The 24,244-nt window shown below is 44.2% G+C and overlaps 2 protein-coding genes across 4 annotated transcripts in view; both read right to left on the bottom strand.

Moving 5' to 3' along the window:
- The window catches only part of LOC110486020 (uncharacterized), a 21,096-nt gene extending 18,853 nt beyond the window's left edge, over positions 1-2,243 (bottom strand). Inside the window, exon 1 of one of the 2 annotated variants that reach the window (XM_036944511.2) lies at positions 1,863-2,243. In XM_036944511.2, the coding sequence (XP_036800406.2) occupies positions 1,863-1,947 (85 nt within the window). In that variant the 5' untranslated portion in view covers positions 1,948-2,243. The remainder of the gene's footprint in view (positions 1-1,862) is intronic. The other variant, XM_090195369.1, reaches the window with a different exon arrangement.
- A 5,973-nt stretch (positions 2,244-8,216) lies between these two features.
- Positions 8,217-23,837, bottom strand: LOC110486009 (FAST kinase domain-containing protein 4). 2 transcript variants are annotated; one of them, XM_090195480.1, is made up of 12 exons: positions 23,725-23,837; positions 22,601-23,141; positions 22,068-22,388; positions 19,923-20,097; positions 14,796-14,953; positions 14,552-14,662; positions 14,025-14,169; positions 13,622-13,873; positions 13,435-13,546; positions 13,241-13,355; positions 9,227-9,352; positions 9,076-9,193 (listed from the first exon to the last, which is right to left on the bottom strand). In XM_090195480.1, exons 2-11 carry the CDS (start codon positions 23,015-23,017, stop codon positions 9,251-9,253), a joined length of 1,908 nt encoding a protein of 635 aa, XP_090051606.1. In that variant the 5' UTR covers positions 23,018-23,141; positions 23,725-23,837; the 3' UTR covers positions 9,076-9,193; positions 9,227-9,250. The 2 variants fall into 2 exon arrangements, with proteins under 2 accessions (XP_021412973.3, XP_090051606.1); XM_021557298.3 differs by having other exon boundaries at positions 8,217-9,352.
- Positions 23,838-24,244: the final 407 nt, after the last annotated feature.

Genomic DNA, 24,244 nt, shown 5'->3' with positions numbered 1-24,244 from the left:
GAGAGTGTGTCCCCAGTCTCCCCACACGTGTACACACCTCTTGGATGGCCTCACGGGCGCCATCCCACTTCTGACACCAATGTAGCAAATTTGGGGGGTAGCCCTGACCGGTACTTGAACTCAGATATAGCGACTGTCAAGGCAGTACCTTAATTGTTATGCCAACACCAAGAGTTCCTATTGGCATAACAATTAAGGTGTTGGCTTGACAATCACTGGACAGGGGTTCAAGTCCTGGTTGGGGCAACCCTCCCAAATTCACTGCAATATACTTCCAAGGTTGGTTTCCTTGACTCTCCCCTTTAACTGCCCCCAATTGTCCTATTTTTAGCTACAACTTCCAATTAAGTTCGAGAGGATCAGCTTCAGCAAATTGAGGTGTAGAATCACTGATCTACAAATAGTATTCCCTGCCAAATATTTGGTTTAAGTGCGATAAAGGTTTGCAGAGCTACACACAACTAGACATTGATTGATTGGAGGAGACAGCTTGTGTCAATTACCAAACATTTCCTAGGATTTCCTACCTGCAGCAACAATAGTGGACAATGCAGGTAAAATCACAGTGCCTCAAAACTCCTGGCTTTACCTATACCACATGCTCCTCTACAGTCTGAACCTACACAGAACCCTGGATGGAGAGACATTGTGGGGGGCCTTGCTCAAGGGCAGGATCAGAGACCAGCAGCCTTCATGTTCCATTGCCATTTTTGAACCAGAAACCTTTGGCTGCTGGCCCCCCTCTTCTAACCCCTAGACTACTGTACCTTATACCCCAACTGCCTCTACTGTCGGAGAGATAATACCCTAACCCAGGGATCAGCAACTACATTCAGCTGCAGGCCAAATTCGGACGCCATTTGGGGAACCCTGCCCTAACCCTTACACTGTACTTCTTCTATCTGACACATTTTATTCCCTGAGTGTACTTAACCCTCTTCACTTCAACACAATTAACTCACAAACATAATAATACACAGTCTGGGAGATGCAACTCCTATACTCCACCTTTACTGTCAAGTACAGCACCTAACACAGAATACATCTATTGTCTGCTAGATACAAACCTAGCAGATGCAACATAACAACAATACCATAATAACCATATGGACATCATTAGCTATGTTAGCAGTAAGTAGCATATAGTGACATGTACACACACAGTTCCAGTAGTCGGTGTCTTATCTAACAACAATACGTTTTCAAATGCTCTGATTTACCCCTACATCAGTCCCTGTCTGAATCTGTTCCTTCAATATCTGGCCCTGCTGTTACTGTGTGGATGCTGCTGCTGAGTGCGGTGCTGTGTCATGTCCTTGCATGGTGAGACTGGGGGAAGGGAAGTAAAGTACAAGAGAGGGAGGGAGGGAGGAGCTGCTCCACTCTGCCCTGAGAAAACACACCGCCACTGGGCAGTGAGATGGGGCTGGGGAGAGAGTGGGGGAAGGGGGTGTGGGTATGGGGTTAGTGAGGGGAATAGGGAATATGGAGCTGGGGGTCAGGTAGGGGGAAGGGGATGTTTGTGGGGTTAAGTTGGGTAAGTGTTGTGGAGGGGGGTCTGGGGGTGAAGACTAGGGTGCTGGAGCTGGAACTAGGATTGGAGTGAGGATCACAGATAGACAAACACAGACAGACATGACCCAGCTCTACCTCTCTAATCCGTCGGTCTGTCGGTCTGTCTGCTTCCCACATGGCATTATAGAAGGTATCTATTATCCTTCCTTTACCAGCCTCTCTGTAACTCTTACATCTCCTCCCCTTCCAAGTGTCTCGCATAATCCTCACCCTCCCCGTCTCTCCTCTGCCACCTCCACTCTACCTTGTCCTCCTTCCCCTCTCTCATTTTCCCCTCACCCCCTTACCTGTTTCAGGCAAGCCTGTCTGCTCTGCTCCAAGCTCCGGATGTCTTTCTTTGGGGACAGATCTGTGAGAGCTCTCCCCCGGCATGGCTGTCTGGATCTCTCTGGTTCTGACGCAACAATAACTCCACACCACCCAGCAGCCAAGGTGAACAGAGAGAGAGTGCGCAGTAGAGGAAGGAGCAGAGAGAGAGAGAGAAAGAGGGTGAATGCTCAGCGTGCCTCTCTCTGTGGTGCAGCAGAGCAGTGATGATGCTATGAGTGAGAGTGTGTGTGGGTCTCGCGATGCTGCTAGTGTGTGCGTGTGTGTGTGGGCGCATATGTTTGTGTGGAATCTGAGAGGGAGCTGCAGTATTCTCTCTCATTCCCCGGCTGAGCAGCACTGCCTCCCTCCTCCCCTCCCTCTTTCCTTTCCATCCCGCTCTCCTTCCCATCCCTCTTTCCCTCCCTCCCTCCCTCCCTGGTGATGACTTGATAGTCAGCGATGATGTCAGCAGATTTCTGCTGCTGCCTGAGCGCTGCCCCCATCCTTACAGGAAGGTACTGCAGAGACAGAGGGCTGGAGAGAGGGTGTGCGGAGAAGATGGGCTATTGCAGAAAAAGTGATGGAGGAAATAACGTTAGTGAAAGGGAGATTGAAGGAGAGAGTTACAAAGAAAGAAAAGAGAGGGAGACGTTCAGTCTCCTCCTCCCCCTTTCCATTTGTTCCCCCCAAATCCCACAGATCACTGGCAGTCTCCATGGCAACCCCAAGCTTCCCACGCTGGGTGTGTGAGTATGTGTGTGTATCAGGGGGTTTCTGCCTATGCTCTGCCAGCTCAACAGAATCCCCTGTCTCCTCTTTCTGTCAATTCCAGCCCAGCTGGCATTCATACATCAGCGGTAATATCCTCCTCTCTTTTCTGCTTATTCATATTTCCCTGCTTCTCGCTCACCTGAGGTCAGCAACACACAGAAACACACTCCCCTCAGACAGGACCTGGTCTCTATGACAACAGTCAATACTTGGACTGCTGGCTGGCTGTGCTCAGCGGTGATGATCAATCAGTCAATAAACCAACCAATCAATGGAGTTACTTAGCAGCAAACTCTCTATACCGCAACATGAGCTCAACACTCAAGGGGCCAGAGTTCAAAAGGAACCGTCCGAGCCTTTTTCATTATAACATATTTAAGTTATTTACATACAGTATATGTTGGAACTGCTACAGAAAAATAATATGTAGATCAGTCATGATTCTCTCATGTCAGTTCTACAGCTAATTACTGTCATGTGTTACATTCTAGGCAGTGGTGTAAAGTACTTAAGTGAAAATTCTGCTCTTAAACGCTAGTAAAACTAAATGCATGCTCTTCAACCGATCGCTGCCGCACCCGCCTGCCCGACTAGCATCACTACTCTGGACGGTTCTGACTTAGAATATGTGGACAACTACAAATAACTAGGTTTCTGGCTAGACTGTAAACTCTCCTTCCAGACTCATATTAAGCATCTCCAATCTAAAATTAAATCTAGAATCGGCTTCCTATTTCGCAACAAAGCCTCCTTCACTCACGCTGCCAAACATACCCTCGTAAAACTGACTATCCTACCGATCCTCGACTTCGGCGATGTCATTTACAAAATAGCCTCCAACACTCTACTCAGCAAACTGGGTGCAGTCTATCACAGTGCCATCCGTTTTGTCACCAAAGCCCCATATACCATACCACCCACCACTGCGACCTGTATGCTCTCGTCGGCTGGCCCTCGCTACATATTCGTCGCCAGACCCACTGGCTCCAGGTTATCTATAAGTCTTTGCTAGGTAAAGCTCTGCCTTATCTCAGCTCACTGGTCACCATAACAGCACCCACCCGTAACACACGCTCCAGCAGGTATATCTCACAGGTCATCCCCAAAACCAACACCTCCTTTGGCTGCCTTTCCTTCCAGTTCTCTGCTGCCAATGACTGGAACGAACTGCAAAAATCGCTGAAGTTGGAGACCTATATCTCCCTCACTAACTTTAAGCATCAGCTATCTGAGCAGCTTACCGATCGCTGCAGCTATACATAGCCCATCTGTAAATAGCCCATACAACTACCCACCTCATCCACATATTGTTTTTATTTACTTTTTTGTCCTTTTGCACACCAGTATTTCTGCTTACACATCATCATCTGCACATCTATCACTCCAGTGTTAATTTGCACTATTGTAATTACTTCCTTCTATGAGCTATTTATTTCCTTACCTCCTTCAAAGATAGGAAAACTGTCCAATTCACACACTTATCAAGATAACATCCCTGGTCATCCCTACTGCCTCTGATCTGGCGGACTCACTAAACACACATGCTTTGTTTGTAAACAATGTCTTAGTGTTGGAATGTGCCCCTGGCTATCCGTAAATTAAAATGTTGCCATTTGGTTAGCTTAATATACATTTGAAATTATTTATACTCTTACTAATATTTTAGTAATTTTTATTTAACCTTTATTTAACTAGGCAAGTCAGTTAAGAACAAATTCTTATTTACAATGACAGCCTAGTGGGTTAACTGCCTTGTTCAAGGGCAGAAGGACAGATTTTTACCTTGTCAGCTCAGGGATTCAATCCAGCAACCTTTCGGTTACTGGCCCAACCCTCTAACCACTAGGCTACCTGTCGCCCCATTACATGTACTTTTGATACTTAAGAATATTTAAAACCAAATACTTTTAGACATTAACTCAATTAGTATTTTACCGGGTGACTTTCACTTTAGTTATTTTCTATTAGGGTATCTTTACTTTTACTCAAGTATGACAATTGGGTACTTTTTCCTCCACTGATTCTAGGTGAAACAATACATGAAAACAGAATCTTAAACATCCTGCTTCATCATTATAGTTGTCAGTACACATGCTTCAAATCAGCGCTTAGCAACGCAACAACATACAGTGCCTTCAAAAAGTATTCACACCCATCAACATTTTGCACATTTTGTAATTTTGTGTCACTGACCTACACACAATACCCCATCATGTCGAAGTAGAATTATGTTTTTTGACATTTTTACAAATTAATAAAAAATGAAAAGCTCAAATGTATTGAGTCAATAAATTGTCAACCACTTTATGGCAAGCCTAAATATGTTCAGGAGTAAAAATGTGCTTACAAGTCACACAATAAGTTACATGGACATGATATTTGAATGACTACCTCATCTCTCTACCCCTCTCATACAATTATCTGTAAGGTCTGTTGTGGAAATTCATTCTGAAAGAGACTTTGTAATTTCTTCAAACAATCACATATTTTTAATATTAATTATTGCAGTAATGAAACTGGTCAACCCAACAGTCTTGATGCAGAGTTCTTTATAGAGGTGACTAACAATGCTTAGTCGTGGCTGGTTCCACCCCTCCCATGCAGACCAAGGGCCAAGCCACCTTGGGTTCATGTTGTGGTTATCTGCACCTGGTATTGTTTTAACCCCCAACCTAGTTTTCCACAAGAATGATTTTGAGACAATGAGGGATTGTTCTAAACTCTAAACTTACAGGCTCTCTCGATCTCGGTTACACCCACCACATCTTGTCTATGTAATGCAGTCTAACTCATTTGTCAGCTCAAGCCATCTCTAGTGACCACACGCACAGATTAGCTGCAGGGGACTAGAGTGGAGACCATAAAAACACAGCTTTAGCAGGACAGAAATGTTTTACTACAGTTTTTCCCAATTGCTAAAACACTATTTTGCAAACTAGGCTGGTTTTATCAAAATACTTAACACAATTCACAAAACCACACACCCAAACTGCAAAATACATCATATATCCTGCAAAATGAAGCACTGCAACCAAAACTACATATAGCATTATCAAAATCAAACGTTTGCACGAAATGACACACACTTCATTCATATTACCAGATTTTTGTCTAACCAACTACACACTGTTGGGCATAATGAAAAGCACTCTCATCTTTAGTATGCTTTGCCATAATACTAAAATAGTTCAAATTCTTCAGATGCACAGAAATATTTGCAGATACACACACATGCTGTTGAAACATTTTATTTTTTATTTTTCACCAAACAAGTCAGTGCAACATATGCACAGCAGATATATTTACATTGGACTGAACAAAATTATGCTCACAAAAAAACAGTAAACTGAAAAAGAAAATTGCAGAAATAATGTGCAGAAAAAATATATAGAAAAAAAGAGGCAAGGAAAATAATTTGAGTTTGAGTTTCTCTCAAACGGCACCTTATAAAGTTGTTTCATTCTGATTTGGTTTCGCTTGAGAATGCGAGCCAATGTGGACAGACTGACTCGTTGAATGTTGTTGAATGTGGTGTTGACTTGGACGATGTGGCTTTGACTTTCTCGTAATCTGATTTAATTATTTTCCAAAACCAAGTTTACAATGGCGGCTTCCTGTACCCCGGTGAACATTTGGCCCCTTCCTCCACCATGGTTGCGTCTCTCAGTCCTTTAGAAAAACAAAAAAATAGGGCTTGGACAATGCAACCTAAAGATATTTCCACCACAGTAGAGTAAATTCTACAGGAAATTTGTGCAGTTAGTGTATGACATCAGCCATTCATGAAGTAAAAAGGTGTCACTCAACTGATACACTATGACATGGGGTGTACTACATAGTGTGAAATAAATTTTGGTTACATACCTGTACTCCAGTCTAAATGTCAGGATGACACAGGCGACAGTAAAACGGCTCAATTTGGGCTGCACTCTCTGTCCAGCCTCTCGTATTGTCAGCCCATGGTTGATGACATGATCAACTAAGGTTGCTCTGATTTAATTTGAAAGTTGTCTTCTTTGGCCATGAACTCCTCTACCAGCTCTACCCCTACCTGTCTCTATTCCTCACCCTCCCTCTTTCTCTTCCTCTCTCTGCAATGGCTTCCATTGTTGTTGTAAAACAAAAGGTGCTGGTACCTGTGGACTTTTCATAGTGCTTACTTCCCGATTGAAGTTGAACTGTATTAGTTAAATATTAATTGTTAACTATTAATATCAAACAGATCAGGTAAATACGTAATTTTCCTATCCCAGGTCCCACAGTCGAGCAGTGAATTTGAAACACAGATTCAACCACAAAGACTAGGGAGGTTATCAAATGTCTCGCAAAAAAAGGGCACCCATTGGTAGACGGTTAAAAAGAAAAGCAGACATTGAATGTTCCTTTGAGCATGGTGAAGTTATTACATTTTGGATGGTGTATTGATATACAGAGTCACCACAAAGATACAGGTGTCCTACCTAACTCAGTTGCCGGAGAGGAAGGAAACCGTTCAGGAATTTCCCCATGAGGCCAATTGTGACTTTAAAAGAGTTAAGAGAAAACTGAGGATGGATCAACAACATTGTAGTTACTCCACAATACTAACCTAAATGACATTGAGAATAAAGAAGCCTGTAAATATTATTATTTTTTAATCCGAAACATGCATCCTGTTTACAATAAAGGCAATAAAGTAAAACATCAGAAAATGTGGCAAAGAAATAAATGTTATGTCCTGAATACAAAGTGTTATGTTAGGGGCAAATCCAACAACACGTCACAGAGTACCACTCTTCATATTTTCAAGAATGGCGGTGGCTGCCATACATGATGTCTTCATAGGTGATTTGGAGCCCGATACAAATCTGATTCCTGGCCATGTGACTTGTGTCTGAATGTCAAATCTGATTTATTTGCTCTCAAGGTGACTTTTTAGACTGTTATTTTGCATATCTTGTTGCTAGCTACTCTGTTGCCAGTTTGACAGGAACACGTGGTAGCTAATTAGCTTTTTAATTGTTTACAAACAAATGAGTGAATGTACTATAATGCTAAAGAGCTATCCAGCTAGCTCATGGAGTGCCTTGGCTAGCGAAAAAGGTCTCGTCTTGAAAGTTGGATAATCTTATCCTTTGAGGCTTTAAAAGTGTTCTTATACCTGGATTTTGAATATACAAATCAACTGGAAAATAGGCAATGGCAAGCACTGTCACCTTAGCTTGCTCCATAACTTCTGCATGATAGGAAGCATGAGCACCACCAACAATCAGCCTACACTACCATGCGCACACCTGTCGTTACTATGGCAACTAGCGTAGCCATGTCATCAAATGACTGCTATCTGTACACACACAATCCGATTTGGTCAGTTGTAACTTGCTGTTTGGACAGTCTGTATCCCAAAACTGATTTGAGCATTAAGACCTGCAGTATAAACAAGGCTTTAGAGACCCAGACAGCTGTAATCGCTGCCAAAGGTGCTTCTACAAAGTATTGACTCTGGGATGTGGAAACTTAAGTAAATGAGACATACATTTTCATTTACATGTTTTCACTTTGTCATTATGGGGTAGTGTGTGTAGATGGGTAAACATGTTTTTATTGAATTCAGGCTGTAACAACAAAATGTAAATTAAGTCAAGGGGTATGAATACTTTCTGAAGGCACTGTGCGGCACAGACAACATAAACAGCTGTGTGTGAGCCGATCCCTCTTGGATACATTCAGCACACCCCACAACACACACACGCCGCTGACCCATGACGTTTGATAATAAATACGTATTATTAGCTGTAACTTGTGAAGAGAAGCATCCTCAGGCTGAATATCACACCTCCATCAGGATGCCAATGATACCATAGAAGCTCATCCAACCCAATGTCCTCTCTAAACACACTGTGAGGGAAGTCAAGACCTACCAGAGCCATAGATGATGTCTGACTGATCTACAAATAACCTTGCATCATAAATAATGACTTATTGTTAGTTGTAGATCACAATTGGCCCACAATGGATCACGGATTTGATGCTCTCATCTACAGCCAATGTTAATCAAGGAACATCAGTGCCAACATGGAAGACAGTGTGTGGAACATGTATATCAAAATGAAAGCATAAAATAATTTCTTCAATCATATCACTCAAAGCTCATATTGATAATTTAATTAGACCACTCTATTCACAGGTGATAAACAGCTTTTAACATTCATTGGGGCATTTATTCTATGATGCTGCTCTCTATTCTCTTTGAGTGTCACTTAGGGACACATATCCTTAGCAACAGAGGTCTTTCCTCCCTTGCTTTCTGCTGTAGGGCCCACTCTCTCTTTCTCCCTCTGTTTGCTCTCTTCAGCATACAGAACTCTCAGGGGGCGTCTCCATGGTAACAAGGAAAGCCCCACGCATCGGCAAGGCAACCAAAGATAAAACGACAAAAGAGATTTTCCACCAAGTGGCTTGTTTTAGAGTGGGTTGATTAGTGTGTGTGTGTGTGTGTGTGGTTGCTGTTCAGAGTTGTTTGAGACCAGATTGTTTCTGGTGAGCCATCCTGGCTCTCCTCTTTCCAGTCCAGTTGAGTCTAGAACTGAACCAGACTTCTGCTGTTTGGCCTCGTTCACTTCGCCATTTCCTCAGCAATGGCCTTCCCCATCTTATCCTTCACATACGCCCCTTTCTGCCAATCAGACTTCAGCTCCAGCCACTCATAGTATGGCACCTAGAGAGGGACAGAAAGTACAGATTCAGTGGTTTGTCTATGAATAATACTCTTTACCTTGCAATACTATAGTTGACATACACCCAGTAGTGTTTATATGCAAATCAGGTTTGGAGACAATCTAGAAGGTTCTCTCATTTGGGCAAAAGTCCATCCTCAGTCTTCTGTCCTCCATCCCCCAGAAACCAATAAGTGTTTGAGGAGTGTGTCAATTCGTTAGTAGGACGAGTGTCCTCCCCTCCTCAATAGCCATCTCTCATTGAGGATACTCATGTGTATCCTACAGTGGAAAAGGTTTTGAAATCTGACACCTACTTAAAAAAAAATCAGCTTTTGTTTCGTCAGTAGAGAAAAACATGCACGTTTAAAAACTATATGATAGTGCCTCCCGAGTGGCGCAGCGGTCTAAGGTACTGCATCGCAGTGCTTGAGGCATTACTACAGACCCGGGTTCGATCCCAGGCTGTGTTACAGCCAGCCGCAACAGGAGATGCAAAGCTGTCATCAAGAAAAGGGTGGCTACTTAAATATATTCTTGTCTGTTTAACACTTTTTGGTTAGTACATGATTCCATTTGTGCTATTTCATAGTTTTGATGTCTTCACGATTATTCTACAATGTAGAAAATAGTAAAAAGAAAAACCCTTCGAATGAGTAGGTGTGTCCAAACTTGACTGGTACTGTATATCTACATAAAAAATAAAAATGTGAAACGTTATGCTACTTATTATTTTATTTATAAAAAGTCCCGCACAACTCTCTAATTTGTTTTGATCACTTCACACATTTATTTTGGGATCCACCACTTTAAACGTATTTTGCCTAATGATGTGCGAGTGGAGAAGGACAGTCTCATCGGTTTACTAGTTTACCCAGCATGCACCACAGAGTGCTCAGGCTAACGCAATTGGCCTAGATGAGAGAGAGTGGTAAGATTGTCCTGGATAGGTGAGAGTGAGAGAGCTGGGATTGGCTAAGGAGCTTGGCCTAGATGAGAGAGCTGCTGCTATTCTCCAGGCTCCTGACTGACTATCAGGCCTTTTTATAGCTGGCATCCTTCAGGGAGACAGACCAACCTGGCCCTGCATGATGCAGCATTACATCAGCATTAGCTAGCTAACTTTAGCATCATACGATACACCGCTAGCCAGCATTGGCCACTAGAGTCAATTTCTTGAGGAAAACGGTCCTAAAATTGGAAACAAACATGTCGTTACCCAGAGTCCCATTATTCTATTTTCCAAGCTATATTCACAATATTTTATACAATGAGTGTACAAAACTTTAAGAACACCTGCTCTTTCCATGACAGACCAGATTAAAGCTGTGACCCCCTATTGTCACTTGTTAAATCCACTTCAAATCAGTGTAGATGAAGGGGTGGAGACAGGTTAAAGAAGGATTTTTAAGCTTTGAGATGGATTGTGTATGTGTGCAAAATATTTAAGTGTGCACCGATTTGTGTGTCAAGAACTGCTGGGTTTTTCCACACTCAACAGTTTCCCCGTGAGTAGAACCCTGACAAAGGCCATGCAGCCGAAACGCGTCAGAACATGCCATACAACATGCCATACAAACATATATACACCCAGGCCATCCTACAATCTAAGCTTGATGCCCTCAATCTCACACAATTTATCAATGAACCTACCAGATATAACCCCAAATCCGTAAACACGGGCACCCTCATAGATATCATCCTAACTAACTCACCCTCCAAATGCACCTCTGCTGTTTTCAACCAAGATCTGTGTGAGAGTGATCACCTGCATCCGTAATGGGTCTGCGAGCAAACGACCACCCCTCATCACTGTCAAACGCTCCCTAAAACACTTCTGCGAGCAGGCCTTTCTAATCGACCTGGCCGTGGTATCCTGGAATGACATTGACCTCATCCCGACAGTAGAGGATGCCTGGTAATTCTTTAAAAGTGCCTTCCTCACCATCTTACATAGGCATGCCCCATTCAAAAAATGTAGAATCAGGAATAGATATAGCCCTTGGTTCACTCCAGACCCGTCTGCCCTTGACCAGCACAAAAACATCCTGTGGCGTTCTGCATTAGCATCGAATAGCCCCCGTGATATGCAACTTTTCAGGGAAGTTAGGAACCAATATACACAGACAGGCGGTCATCCCCCTCTTCAAAGGGGGAGATACTCTAGACCCAAACTCCTACAGACCTATATCTATCCTACAAGGTCTTCGAAAGCAAAGTAAACAAACAGATTACTGACCACTTTGAATCACATCGTAACTTCTCCACTATGCAATCTGGTTTCCGAGCTGGTCATGGGTGCACCTCAGCCACGCTCAAGGTCCTTAACGATATCATAACCGCCATCGATAAGAGACATTACTGTGCAGCTGTTTCATCGACTCTGTCAATCACCATATTCTTATTGGCAGACTCAACAGCCTTGGTTTCTCAAATGATTGCCTCGCCTGGTTCACCAACTACTTCTCTGATAGAGCTCAGTGTGTTAAATCGGAGGGCCTGTTGTCCTGACCTCTGACAGTGTCTATGGGGGTGCCACAGGGTTCAATTCTCAGGCCGACTCTCTTCTCTGTATACATCAAGGATGTCGCTCTTGCTGCTAGTGAGTCTCTGATCCACCTCTACGCAGACGAGACCATTCTGTATACATCTGGCCCTTCTTTGGACACTGTTAACTAACCTCCAGATGAGCATCAATGACATACAACTCTCATTCGTGGCCTCCAACTGCTCTTAAACGCAAATAAAACTAAATGCATGCTATTCAACTGATCATTGCCCGCACCTGCCCGTCCATCCAGCATCACTACCCTGGATGGCTCTGACTTAGAATACGTGGATAACTACAAATACCTAGGTGTCTGGTTAGACTGGAAACTCTCCTTCCAGACTCAAAAATTAAATCTAGAATCGGCTTCCTATTTCGCAACAAAGCTTCCTTCACTCATGCTGCCAAACATACCCTCATAAAACTGACCATCCTACCGATCCTTGACTTCAGCGATGTCATCTATAAAATAGCCTCCAACACTTTACTCAGAAAACTGGATGAAGTATATCACAGTGCCATCCGTTTTGTCACCAAAGCCCCATATACTACCCACCACTGCGACCTGTACGCTCTCGTTGGCTGGCCCTCGCTTCATACTCGTTGCCAAACCCACTGGCTACAGGTGATCTACAAGTATCTGCTAGGTAGAGCCCCGCCCTATCTCAGCTCGCTGGTCACCATAGCAACATTCACTCGTAGCACACGCTCCAGCAGGTATAACTCACTGGTCACCCCCAAAGCCAATTCCTGCTTTGGTCGCCTTTCCTTCCAGTTCTCTGCTGCCAATGACTGGAACGAACTGCAAAAATCACTGAAGCTGGAGATTCCCATCTCCCTCACTAGCTCTAAGCACCAGCTGTCAGAGCAGCTCACAGATCACTGCACCTGTTCATAGCCCATCTATCTACCTCATCCCCATACTGTATTTATTTATTTAGCTCCTTTTGCGCCACAGTATGTCTACTTGCACATCCATATTTTGCACATCTACCATTCCAGTGTTTAATTGCCTATTTATTGCCTTAACTCCCTTATTTGCACTCACTGTATAGACTTTGTTTTCTTTTTTTTCTACTGTATTATTGACTGTATGTTTTGTTCATTCCATGTGTAACTGTGTTGTTGTATGTGTCGAACTGCTATGCTTTATCTTGGTCCTCCTTTCTTTTTGTTTCCCGGGAGTATCAAGAATGGTCACCACCCAAAGTGGAGGTGGTGTGTATGCTGTGGTTAGGGTTTGTATGTGCGATGGACAGTGACTGTCATAATGACTGTCATAATGACTGCCAGAATGTCTTTCAGTCCACTGCCCCCTCTCTCTTCTCTCCTCTCTCCATACCTCTACAAGGATAAAGCCAGCCAGTTTGAGATGCCGTCTCATCATGGTGAATCGTCCCAGCAGATCTTTACTCCTGGAGCCATAGTTAGGAAACTCCCAGGTTAGGAATGCTAACCTGCAAAGAGAAGGACTGTCAGAACACATGCGCACACACCCACACACATGCACCAACACAGACAACCGTCTTCCCTCACCTGCATGCCCCCTCAGGTAAGGACTTGGCTCCGCCTCCTCCAGGCAGGTGAGGGGCCGTCAGGGTCACCAGGTCCATTGGCTTATTTTCACTGTCCACCACCAGCTCTCCATCTTATTGGACACAACACGTCAGTCACCTGTTGTTCCAGCCTTAAAGTGTTTATGTGTGTGTGCACGTGTATTCACCTATGGTCCAGCCATATATAGTGTTGACCCCGGTACGTAGGGCCTCTGCTTTCCCCCCCACCAGATTACCCAGGGCCCCCTTCAGCCCAGTCTGTAGAGGGGAGAGGGGGGAGTCCCGGCCCAGGGTGGAGGGAAGCAACATGGCCTCTGTAGGCAGGGTGGAGGACAGAGACTCTGGGTGTTCTAACTGGAGGGTAGCAATGATGTGGAGGAGCTTCAGGCGATAGTTCTCCACTCGAGACAGACTGCCTTCTGTAAAACAGCAATATAGCAACGCAACATAAAATCATCAGAATCACCCAAGTCTGTACAGCTGAGAAAGCACAGGGCTATTAACACAGAACATCAGTGGATCGGTCCTCTGCTGCTATCTCCTGGGGTGGACCAGTACTAGAGTGTTTACCTGAGAGTTTAGCAACATGTGTGTGTTGAGTGAGGGCCGTGATGTGGTGGGGCTTGGCCTGCTGTAACACACACAGAGACCACACCACGTCTGTCTGCAGGAACGCCTCCAGGCTGGGGAGAACACCCTCCAGGGCAGAGTGGACCTACATACACACAGAAGGAGACAGATGATAAACACATACCTTCCCAGAATGTAGTCCTCTAGCCAAAAGCCTCTTCCCCTCATCACCCAAAGTTGATAGAAATGTAATGTACAACACTGACATGACTCTACATGACTGAGAACCCAGTCTGTTCTACAAAATATTTATCCTCAAGTATCCAGGCTGCATCACATCCGGCCGTGATTGGGAGTCCCATAGGGCGGCGCACAATTGGCCCAGCGTCGTCCGGGTTTGGCCGGGGTAAGTTGTCATTGTAAATAAGAATTTGTTCATAACTGACTTGCCTAGTTAAATCAAGGTTACAAAATAAATAAATAGCATAAGGTAAATAAACAAACAAATTGCTACTCTCATTGTTTACCTTCTTGTAGAACTCCTCCCCTTTGCTGGGCTGGAAGTTGAGCCTGGCCAATGACATGAGCAGGTTACAAAGCTGCAGTGTGCTGTACTTCTGACTGTTCACGCTGTAGTGCTGAATAGTTTTTTTTAATCAAACAAAGGAAGAAAATAAGAGGATGAGTTAAGCAACTTTGGTTGATCAAGAGGGCTAGGAGATGATCCTATCAGTTTAAGATGTATTTAACGGCGTCTTAGTGTGTGCGGACCTCAGCGAATGCCTCAAACAATGGGAGATGGAGCCACTTGAGGAAGGCTAGGGATTTGGCGCAGCGAGTGACATCGGCAGAACTAATCTCTGGCATTCTGGGTAACAACTCGGCTGCCAATCGCTGGAAGACCTGGGAGTGGTGGAAATTCAACTTCCCTGAGAGAGAGAGAGTGAGAGAGCAAGAGAGAGAGAGAGAGAGCAAGAGAGAGAGAGAGAGAGAGAGAGAGCGAGAGAGAGAATTTAAAGCCCCCATGCAGTCTTTGTAATTTTATTTTGAAATTATCACACTATGTCTAATAAATGACTGTGTCTGAACCTCCTTTGGCACTTGAAAATGTCAGATTGTGTGGGCATTAGAAAATAAATAGATTTATATACACAGCCCTGATTGGCTGATAGGATGGTCTAGAGCCCACCACTTACCCAGATGAACAATCATTGGTCTACTATAATCAGATCATGATGTGGGCCAAAAGTTCCATCCCACCTGAACAGGCTGAAATTCCAGGGGCCTCATTCATCAAACGTGTGTACATTTCTTTCTCAAGTCTGGCGTACTTGGAGATTCTAGGATTTGGATGTACCTCAAATGATTGGGATTTATCAAACAGTCACATGCAAGCAACATATACACGTTTTCAAATATTTTTTCTTTAAATGAGTCCGACCTGAAGGATATACTGCTTCTCCGAGACCAGGCCCAAATCCCTGTCATTCGCGTGAAGAAAAGACGGAAATACAGAGGGCGAAGGTCGGGGTGCCTTGTGAGGATTCGTAGGCGAGTTAGTAAATCAACACAAGCATCAAATCAAAGTTGTCACGTGCGCCGAATACAACAGTGAAATGCTTACTTACAGTCCCTAACCATTTTTAAGTATGTAAAACAAATTGGTATTAGGTGAACAATAGATAAGTAAAGAAATAAAAACAACAGTAAAAAGGACAGTGAAAAATAACAGTAGCGAGGCTATATACAGGCACCGGTTAGTCGGGCTAATTGAGGTAGCATGTACATGTAGGTATGGTTAAAGTGACTATGCATATATGATGAACGGAGCGTAGCAGAAGTGTAAAAGAGGGGTTGGCAGGTGGTGGGACACAATGCAGATAGTCCGTAGCCAATGTGCAGGGGCACCGGATAGTCAGGCTAATTGAGGTAGTATGTACATGAATGTATAGTTAAAGTGACTATTCATATATGATAAAACAGAGTAGCAGCAGCGTAAAAGAGGGGTTGTGGGGGGGGGGGGGGGGGGGACACACACACACAACAATGCAAATAGTCCTGGTGGCCATTTGATTACTTGTTCAGGAGTCTTATGGCTTGGGGGTAAAATTGTTGAAAAGCCTTTTTGTCCAAGACTTGGCACTCCAGTACCACTTGCCATGCGGTAGCAGAGAGAACATTCTATGACCAGGGTGTCTGGGGTCTTCGAAAAAAAAATGTAGGGCCTTCCTCTGACACCACCTAGTGTAAAGGTCCTGGATGGCAGGCAGCTTAGCCCCAGTGATGTACTGGGCCATACGCACTACCCTCTGTAGTGCCTTGCGGTCGGAGGCCGAGCAGTTGCAGTACCAGGGAGTGATGCAACCAGTCAGGATGCTCTTGATGGTGCAGCTGTAGAAAATGCAAAATATTGTCAGTCTCCTGAGGGGGAATAGGCTTTGTCGTGCCATCTTCACGACTGTCTTGGTGTGTTTGGACCATGGTAGTTTGTTGGTGATGTGGACACCAAGGAATTTGAAGCTCTCAACGTGCTCCACTACAGCCCTGTCGATGAGAATGGGGGAGTGCTCGGTCCTCGTTTTTCCTGTAGTCCACAATCATCTCCTTTGTCTTGATTATGTTGAGGGATAGGTTGTTATTCTGGCACCAACCGGCCAGGTTTCTAACTTCCTCCCAGTAGGCTGTCTCGTTGTTGTGGCCTACCACTGTTGTCATCTGCAAACTTAATGGTGGTGTTGGAGTCATGCCTGGCCACGCAGTCATGGGTGAAACGGGAGTACAGGAGGGGACTGAGCACGCACCCCTGAGGGGCTCCAGTGATGAGGATCAGCGTGGCAGATGTGGTGTGGGTAGGTAGCAACACATGGGGGCGGCCCGTTAGGAAGTTCAGGATCCAGTTGCAGAGGGAGGTGTTTAGTCCCAGGATCCTTAGCTTAGTGATGGGCTTTGAGGGTACTATGGTGTTGAACGCTGAGCTGTCGTCAATAAATAGCATTCTCACATAGGTGTTCCTTTTGTCCAGATGGGAAAGGGCAGTGTGGAGTGCAATAGACACTGCATCATCTGTGGATCTGTTTTGGCGGTATGCAAATTGTAGTGGGTCTAGGGGTTCTGGGATAATGGTGTTAATGTGAGCCATTACCAGCCTTTCAAAACACTTCATGGCTATGGACGTGAGTGCTACGGGTCTGTAGTCACTTAGGCAGGCTGCCTTAGGGTTCTTGGGCACAAGGACTATGGTGGTCTGCTTGAAACATGTTGGTATTACAGACTTAGTCAGGGACATTGAAAATGTCAGTGAAGACACCTGCCAGTTGGTCGGCACATGCCCGGAGCACACGTCCTGGTAATCCGTCTGGCCCTGCGGCCTTGTGAATGTTGACCTGTTTAAAGGTCTTACATCGGCTACGGAGAGCGTGATCACACAGTCATCCGGAACAGTTGACGCTCTCATGCATGCCTCAGTGTTGCTTGCCTCGAAGCGAGCATAGAAGTCATTTAGCTCATCTGGTAGGCTTGTGTCACTGGGCAGCTTGCGGCTGTGCTTCCCTTTGTAAGTCTGTAATAGTTTGCAAGCCCTGCCACATAACGAGCGTCGGAGCCTGTGTAGTACAATTTAATCTTAGCCCTGTATTGGCGCTTTGCCTGTTTGATGGTTTGTAGGAGGGCATAGCAGCATTTCTTATAAGTCCCGCACCTTGAAAGCAGCAGCTCTACCCTTTAGCTCAGTGCAAATGCTGCCTGTAATATATGGCTTCTGGTTGGGGTATATACGTATGGTCATTGTGGGGGACGACATCCTCGATGCACTTACTGATAAAACCAGTGACTGATGTGGTGTACTCCTCAATGCCATCGGAAGAATCCTGGAACATGTCCCAGTCTGTGTTAGCAAAACAGTCCTGTAGTTTAGCATCTGCTTCATCTGACCACTTTTTTTAATAGACCGAGTCACTGGTGCTTCCTGCTTTAATTTGTGCTTATAAACAGGAATCAGGAGGATAGAATTAGGGTCAGATTTACCAAATGGAGGGCAAGGGAGAACTTTGTATGCATCTCTGTGTGTGGAGTACAGGTGATCTATAATGTTTTCCCCTCTGGTTGCGCATTTAACATGTTGATAGAAGTGAGGTAAAACTGATTTAAGTTTCCCTGCATTAAAATCCCCAGCCACTAGGAGCGCCACCTCTGGGTGAGCAGTTTCCTGTTTGCTTATTTCCTTATACAGCTGACTGAGTGCAGTCTTAGTACCAGCATCCATCTGTGTTGGTAAATAAACAGCCACGAAAAGTATGCATGAAAACTCTTGGCAAATAGTGTGGCAAACCTAAATCTGATTTACCACCAGCATGTCGCAAAATAAACGTACAAAGCTCTCCCTAGCAAACCATTTGGCAAATCTGACCATAATTCTACCCTCCTGATTCCTGCTTACAAGCAAAAACTAAAGTAGGATGTACCAGTGACTCCCTCAATATGGAAGTGGTCAGATGATGCGGATGCTATGCTACGCTACAGGACTGTTTTGCTAGCAGACTGGAATATGTTCTGCGATTCATCCAATGGCATTGAGGAGCAAACTACCGCAGTCACCGGCTTCATCAATGAGTGCATTGACAACGTCATGCCCAGTGACGTACATTTATTTATTTCAACTTGGGTGTCTGTAGGGAGCCCTACCAGAAGCCATGGATTACAGGCAACATCCACACTGGGCTAAAGGCTGGAGCTGCCGCTTTCAAGGAGCGGGACACTAATCCAGACGCTTATAAGATATCCTGCAACTCTTCCCTATTCCCTTATAAAAATGACATTTCCCCCCCAAATATATTTTATATTTTCCCAAATTATGTTCTGTGTTTAATTTCACTCTTAAAATTACATTTGTTCATAGAGAACCAACGAAATTGGATGTTCAGAATCCATGTCAATGCCTAAATTACATCAGAAGAAATTTGCAGTGAAGCACGTGAAAATTGCATGTACATTCAGAATTGTTTGCCGAGCTACTCATGTGTGAACCACTAGAAGTTGTGTGCACGCATGGTTTGAGATTTGCGTGGAGATGCACACTTTCCCATCAAGTTCAAAATGGATAAATACCAACCTTTATGGGAAAACTGGCGCACGCAAGGTTAAATCCTTTTTTTGTGCACTCACCTTGATAAATGAGGCCACAGGCATTTTTTTCCAAACAGATCTTACACAAAGGGCATATTATGATTTTCACAATTACAGAGTGTTACTTCAACCTCAGTGTGAAAATATCAATATACTTGCCCCCTTTAAATCGGTTGCAATACTGAAAAATTCACAGCTGAAATATCAGTTGACCGCAGGTAGTTTGATGTTAGGTAGATTGTTAACAAAGGAGGAGGATAACAATGGTACCAGCATTCAACCCTGTGTCACATCCTTTTACATCTCCAGATTTTTTTATATATGTATGCGTGTGTGTGTATATATTTAAAATAATAACATAATCTATGTAGGTCAATAAGTTGTTTAAAAACCAAACAATAACCGAAATGTCTGTTAATTGCTCAGCAGTTGTGTGTGTGTGTGTGTGTAATGTGTATATATATACACACACACACAACTGCTGAGCAATTAACAGACATTTCGGTTATTGTTCGGTTTTTAAACAATTTATTGACCTACATAGATTATATATATATTTTTTTTAATGAAAAAATTCTGAGCTCAATGCGCACATTGCACAGTTTCACTAAAGAAAAAAACAGTATGCCTTGTTTACTTTGAAGAACTACCCAATAGGGATTGTCAGACAGCATAGGCAGCAGCTCTATGGAGATGAAATGACTTGAACAGTCAGAAAATAAAACCAATGTAATATCCACAACAAGTTAAATATTTTAGTCAAGTGTGTCTATGTACCATAAGCGTAGGCAAGGTCCAACAGTAGCGGTGTGGTAAGGTCTGTTGAGGGTTTCTGTAGGAAGTGGTAGGACAGAGCTCTGAGCAGAGGCACTGACCGGCGTCCCTGAGACGCCAGAGACACACACACCCTGCGGATATCCTCAGCCCCAAACCCTTCAGCTAGCTCTAACGCCTGGGGTGGGAACAGAGAGAAAAGAAAAGGAGCGTTGGGTTGAGATAGATTTGTTGGTGGTGGCAGTTACAGTTGCATATTTGGATAGTGAAGCAAACATTTTTTTGTTAAATGGCAATATAGTCCAGCATTTCAGATTACGAGATGTGTTTCATATGAGCCAACAGTACAGAATGTCACCTTTTGAGGTATTTTCATACATATGTTTTAGTGTTTAGAAATGAAAGCACTATGTATTTAGTCTGCCCATGTGAAGAAGTATTTAGACAAATTCACTTATACAGTAGTGTATCAAAGTCAAACGTTTATCATTTGGTCCCATATTCCTTAAATGCAATGACTTCATCAAGCTTGTGACTCTATAAACTTGTTGGATGCATTTGCGGTTTGTTTTGCCCAATAGTAACTGAATGGTAAATGTTGACTGGAGTAATTTTCTGTCTGAATGAGTAGATAAGATGTTTCTGAAAACTACTAAATTAATCCTGATAATGACCTGAAGAAGTGTAATATCCTATGTTTCTCGGAAACGGATTCCTGCTTACAAGCAAAAACTCAAACCGGAAGAACCAGTGACGTGCTTAATATGGAAATGGTCCGATGAAGCTCATGCGAAGCTACAGGATTGTTTCACTAGCACAGACTGGAACATGTTTCAGGACTCATCCGATGAGGTAAACGTTATCGTCACGTCATTAATAAGTGCATTGATGACGTTATCCCTAAAGTGACCGTACGTACATATCCCAACCAGAAGCCATGGATTACAGAAAACATCAGCACTGAGATAAAGGCTTGAGCTACCGTTTCAAGGAGCGGGACACTAACACGGACTCTTATAAGAAATCCCGCTACGCCCACTGATGAACCATCAAACAGGCAAAGCATCAATATAGCACTAAGTTTGAATCCAACTACAACAGCTCTTAAGCTCGTCAGATGTGTCAGGGCTTGCAAACGATCACAGATTACAAAAGGTAAAGCCAGCCGCGAGCTGGCTTTAGTGACGTGATCCTACCAGACGAGCTAAATGCCTTCTACACTCGCTTCCAGGCAAACAACGGTGAACCATGCGTGAAAGCACCAGCTTTTCCAGATGACAGTGTGATCACGCTCACTGTAGCCGATGTGATGAAGACCTTTAAAACAGGTTAACATTCACAAGGCCACAGTATCAGATGGAAGGGTTGAGCAGTATCCAGATTTTCATGTCGTCATACCGTCCTTTTCTCACTCTGGGATCTACGGTATTAGTACACAACGGAGCGGCAAAAAAAATACCGCAAACCCAATACCTCTCAACACCCCGAGAACACCATCCCCACCATGTTTTTTGTCAGCAGGGACTGGGAAACTGTTCAGAATTGAAGGAATGATGGACGGCGCTAAATACAGGGAAATTCTTGTGGAAACCCTTTTCAGTCTTGAGACTGGGACGGAGGTTCACCTTCCAGCAGGACAATGACCCTAAGCACCCCGCTAAAGCAACATTCGAGAGGTTTAAGGGGAAACATTTAAATGCCTTGGAATGGTCTAGTCAAAGCCCAGACCTCAATCCAATTGAGAATCTGTGGTATGAATTAAAGATTGCTGTACACCAGCAGAACCCATCCAACTTGAAGGAGCTGAAGCAGTTTTGCCTTGAAGAATGGACAAAAATCCCAGTGGCTAGATGTGCCAAGCTTATGGAGACATACCCCAAGAGACTTGCAGCTGTAATTGTTGCAAAAGGTGGCTCTACAAATTATTGACTTTGGGGGAGTGAAAAGTTCTGTTTTTTTTGTCTTATTTCTTGTTTGTTTCACAATAAAAAAAATATTTTGCATCTTCAAAGTGGTAGGCATGTTGTGTAAATCAAATGATACAAACGCCCCAAAAATCGATTTTAATTCCAGGTTGTAAGGCAACAAAATAGGAAAAATGTCAAGGGGGGGTGAATATTTTCACAAGCCACTGTAGGTGCTCGTTACCTTATCCTCCAGTCTGTCCATCAGTGCAGGACTGAGGTGTCCAGCCCTAGCCATCAGGGTACTGACTGTTCTGGCGTCAGCGATCTCAGTCCAGCGGAGCTCCAGCTGTTTCAGCGCTGCGCTCACCAGCAACACCTCCATCTGACCATTCCGCCCTGCTCCCCAGTCTGCCAGGAAAGCCAGCTGTTTGTAGGAGAGTCTGCGTACACGCCACAGCACCTCTGTCTGGATGGAGCGTTGTACTGCAGCTGTAGGAGGAACACCCAGAGTAGAGAGGGAGCGCAGAAGAGAGACCAGCGTACCATTCCACACTGACGCTACCTGGGGGAAGAGACAGTAAATTTACAAACACTCAAAAGAAACTGAGACCACCGAAGTTTTGAATATTTTGAGCCGCCCTCTGCCCTAACTGTAACCTGCCCCATGTCTCTTGCTTTCTCCCCTCCTTACCCATCTTCATACCCTCTCAACCCTCCACTTATCTAGTCTCATCCTACCTGTCCCCTGCCACTTCTTACTACACCCTCTCCTACCTGTGCAGTAACTGTGTCCATTATGTCCAGCAGTCTGGGATCATTCAGCAGCTCAAATTGGTCCATTTTAGCCCCACCTTTCTCTCTCCCAGCCAATCTGACAAGCTGAACCAGAGTCTTAGCCGCCTGATTGGCCTTTCCTCCTTGTGCCGCCCACGCCTGCAGGACATCCTGTGGAGATTGGGCCCTCTCCAAGAGCTCATCTAGCTGGGTGCGTTTGGGCTCGATGGGATACTCCTCTTTGAACGAACTCCTGCCATCACATAGCCCCTTTACCACAGGCTGCCCCCAGGCCTGTGCCCACAGCGGTTCTGCTGGCCCAGTTGCAGGGGTAGGCAGGAAGGCAGTGGTGGCTGAGGCCTGGGGGGTGGCCCTGGGGAGGAGACGGGCACATCGGCCCAGCAGACGGCTGGTCATGGAGGAATAGAGTGCAGCACGAGACCAGAGAGAGCAGCACGAGACCAGAGAGAGCAGCACGAGACCAGAGAGAGCAGCGAGAATCCTATTCACAACAGAGCAGCCAGAGTCACCATGCTAACACCTGAGAGGGAAAGAGCGAGAGAGAGTTCATTCAAGAGAGTGAATATCACTCAGTGGTTCTCATTATTTTTGTGGATTCTGAACCTACAATCACATGTTGCTATGCCCAAACAACCCCATAATGTGCAACTTTATGATAAAGACTATATATTCTTATTCTCCGTAGTCTGCCGGCCACGGACTGCTGTCAACAAGCTTAGCCTAGCTATCTTGAGACGCTTTAGCAATTAGTAACAGTAACGCGGGGATTGTGTTGTGTAACATAACATTGTGTCAACAATCGTGTAGCCTGTACTACTACAAGCAAAACACTTGCAGGAAATCAATGAATAGACACGGTTGTGGCAACTAGTCATAGTAGACTGAACTGAATTAACGTGACTAGCAACATTCCTGTCTCAAAAGCTGAGATGTCATCAAGCGTATTCTGACCTTGCCGAATAGGGTTTATGCCGTTCTAGCCATTACAATTATGAAACTCAAACTGGCAACATTCTCTGCATTCACAAGTACACCTATAACGGGTCTTGTGGAGACATAAATACATGTAGATGCAATTTATATCTTTAAATGACTGTTCTTACCTTGATAAATAAGCTAAATAGCTAGTGGACAAAGGCGACATTCACATGGAGCTGTCAGCAATAGTCGCATGAAAATGACCTCATCAAAGATACCGGTGTCACATGATTGTCGGATGAAGCTGCGATTGGTCTGCTTGTTTCAAGGCACTTTAAGTTGTCTTTTTTTAATTGCAGAACCTGGTCTTTATGTCTATACGCTGAACCCATAGAATTAGATACACACAGTGGCGTAAAGTACTTAAGTAAAAAATACTTTAAGGTACTACTTAAGAAGTTTTTGGAGGTATCTGTACTTTACTTTATTATTTATATTTTTGACAACTTTTACTTCACTACATTCCTAAAAAGATAATGTACTTTTTACTCCATACATTTTCCCTGACACCCAAAAGGACTCGTTACATTGTGAATGCTTAGCAGGACAGGATAATGGTCCAATATATGCATTTATCAAGAAAACATCCCTGGTCATCCCTACTGCCTCTGATCTGGCGGACTCACTAAACACACATGCTTAATT

The sequence above is a fragment of the Oncorhynchus mykiss genome, chromosome 2, assembly GCF_057628025.1.
Source record: "Oncorhynchus mykiss isolate SJ-2025 chromosome 2, ASM5762802v1, whole genome shotgun sequence".
NCBI lineage: Eukaryota > Metazoa > Chordata > Actinopteri > Salmoniformes > Salmonidae > Oncorhynchus > Oncorhynchus mykiss.
The sequence above is the reverse complement of the archived record's forward strand: the minus strand, read 5'-3'. Positions and strand labels throughout refer to the sequence as shown.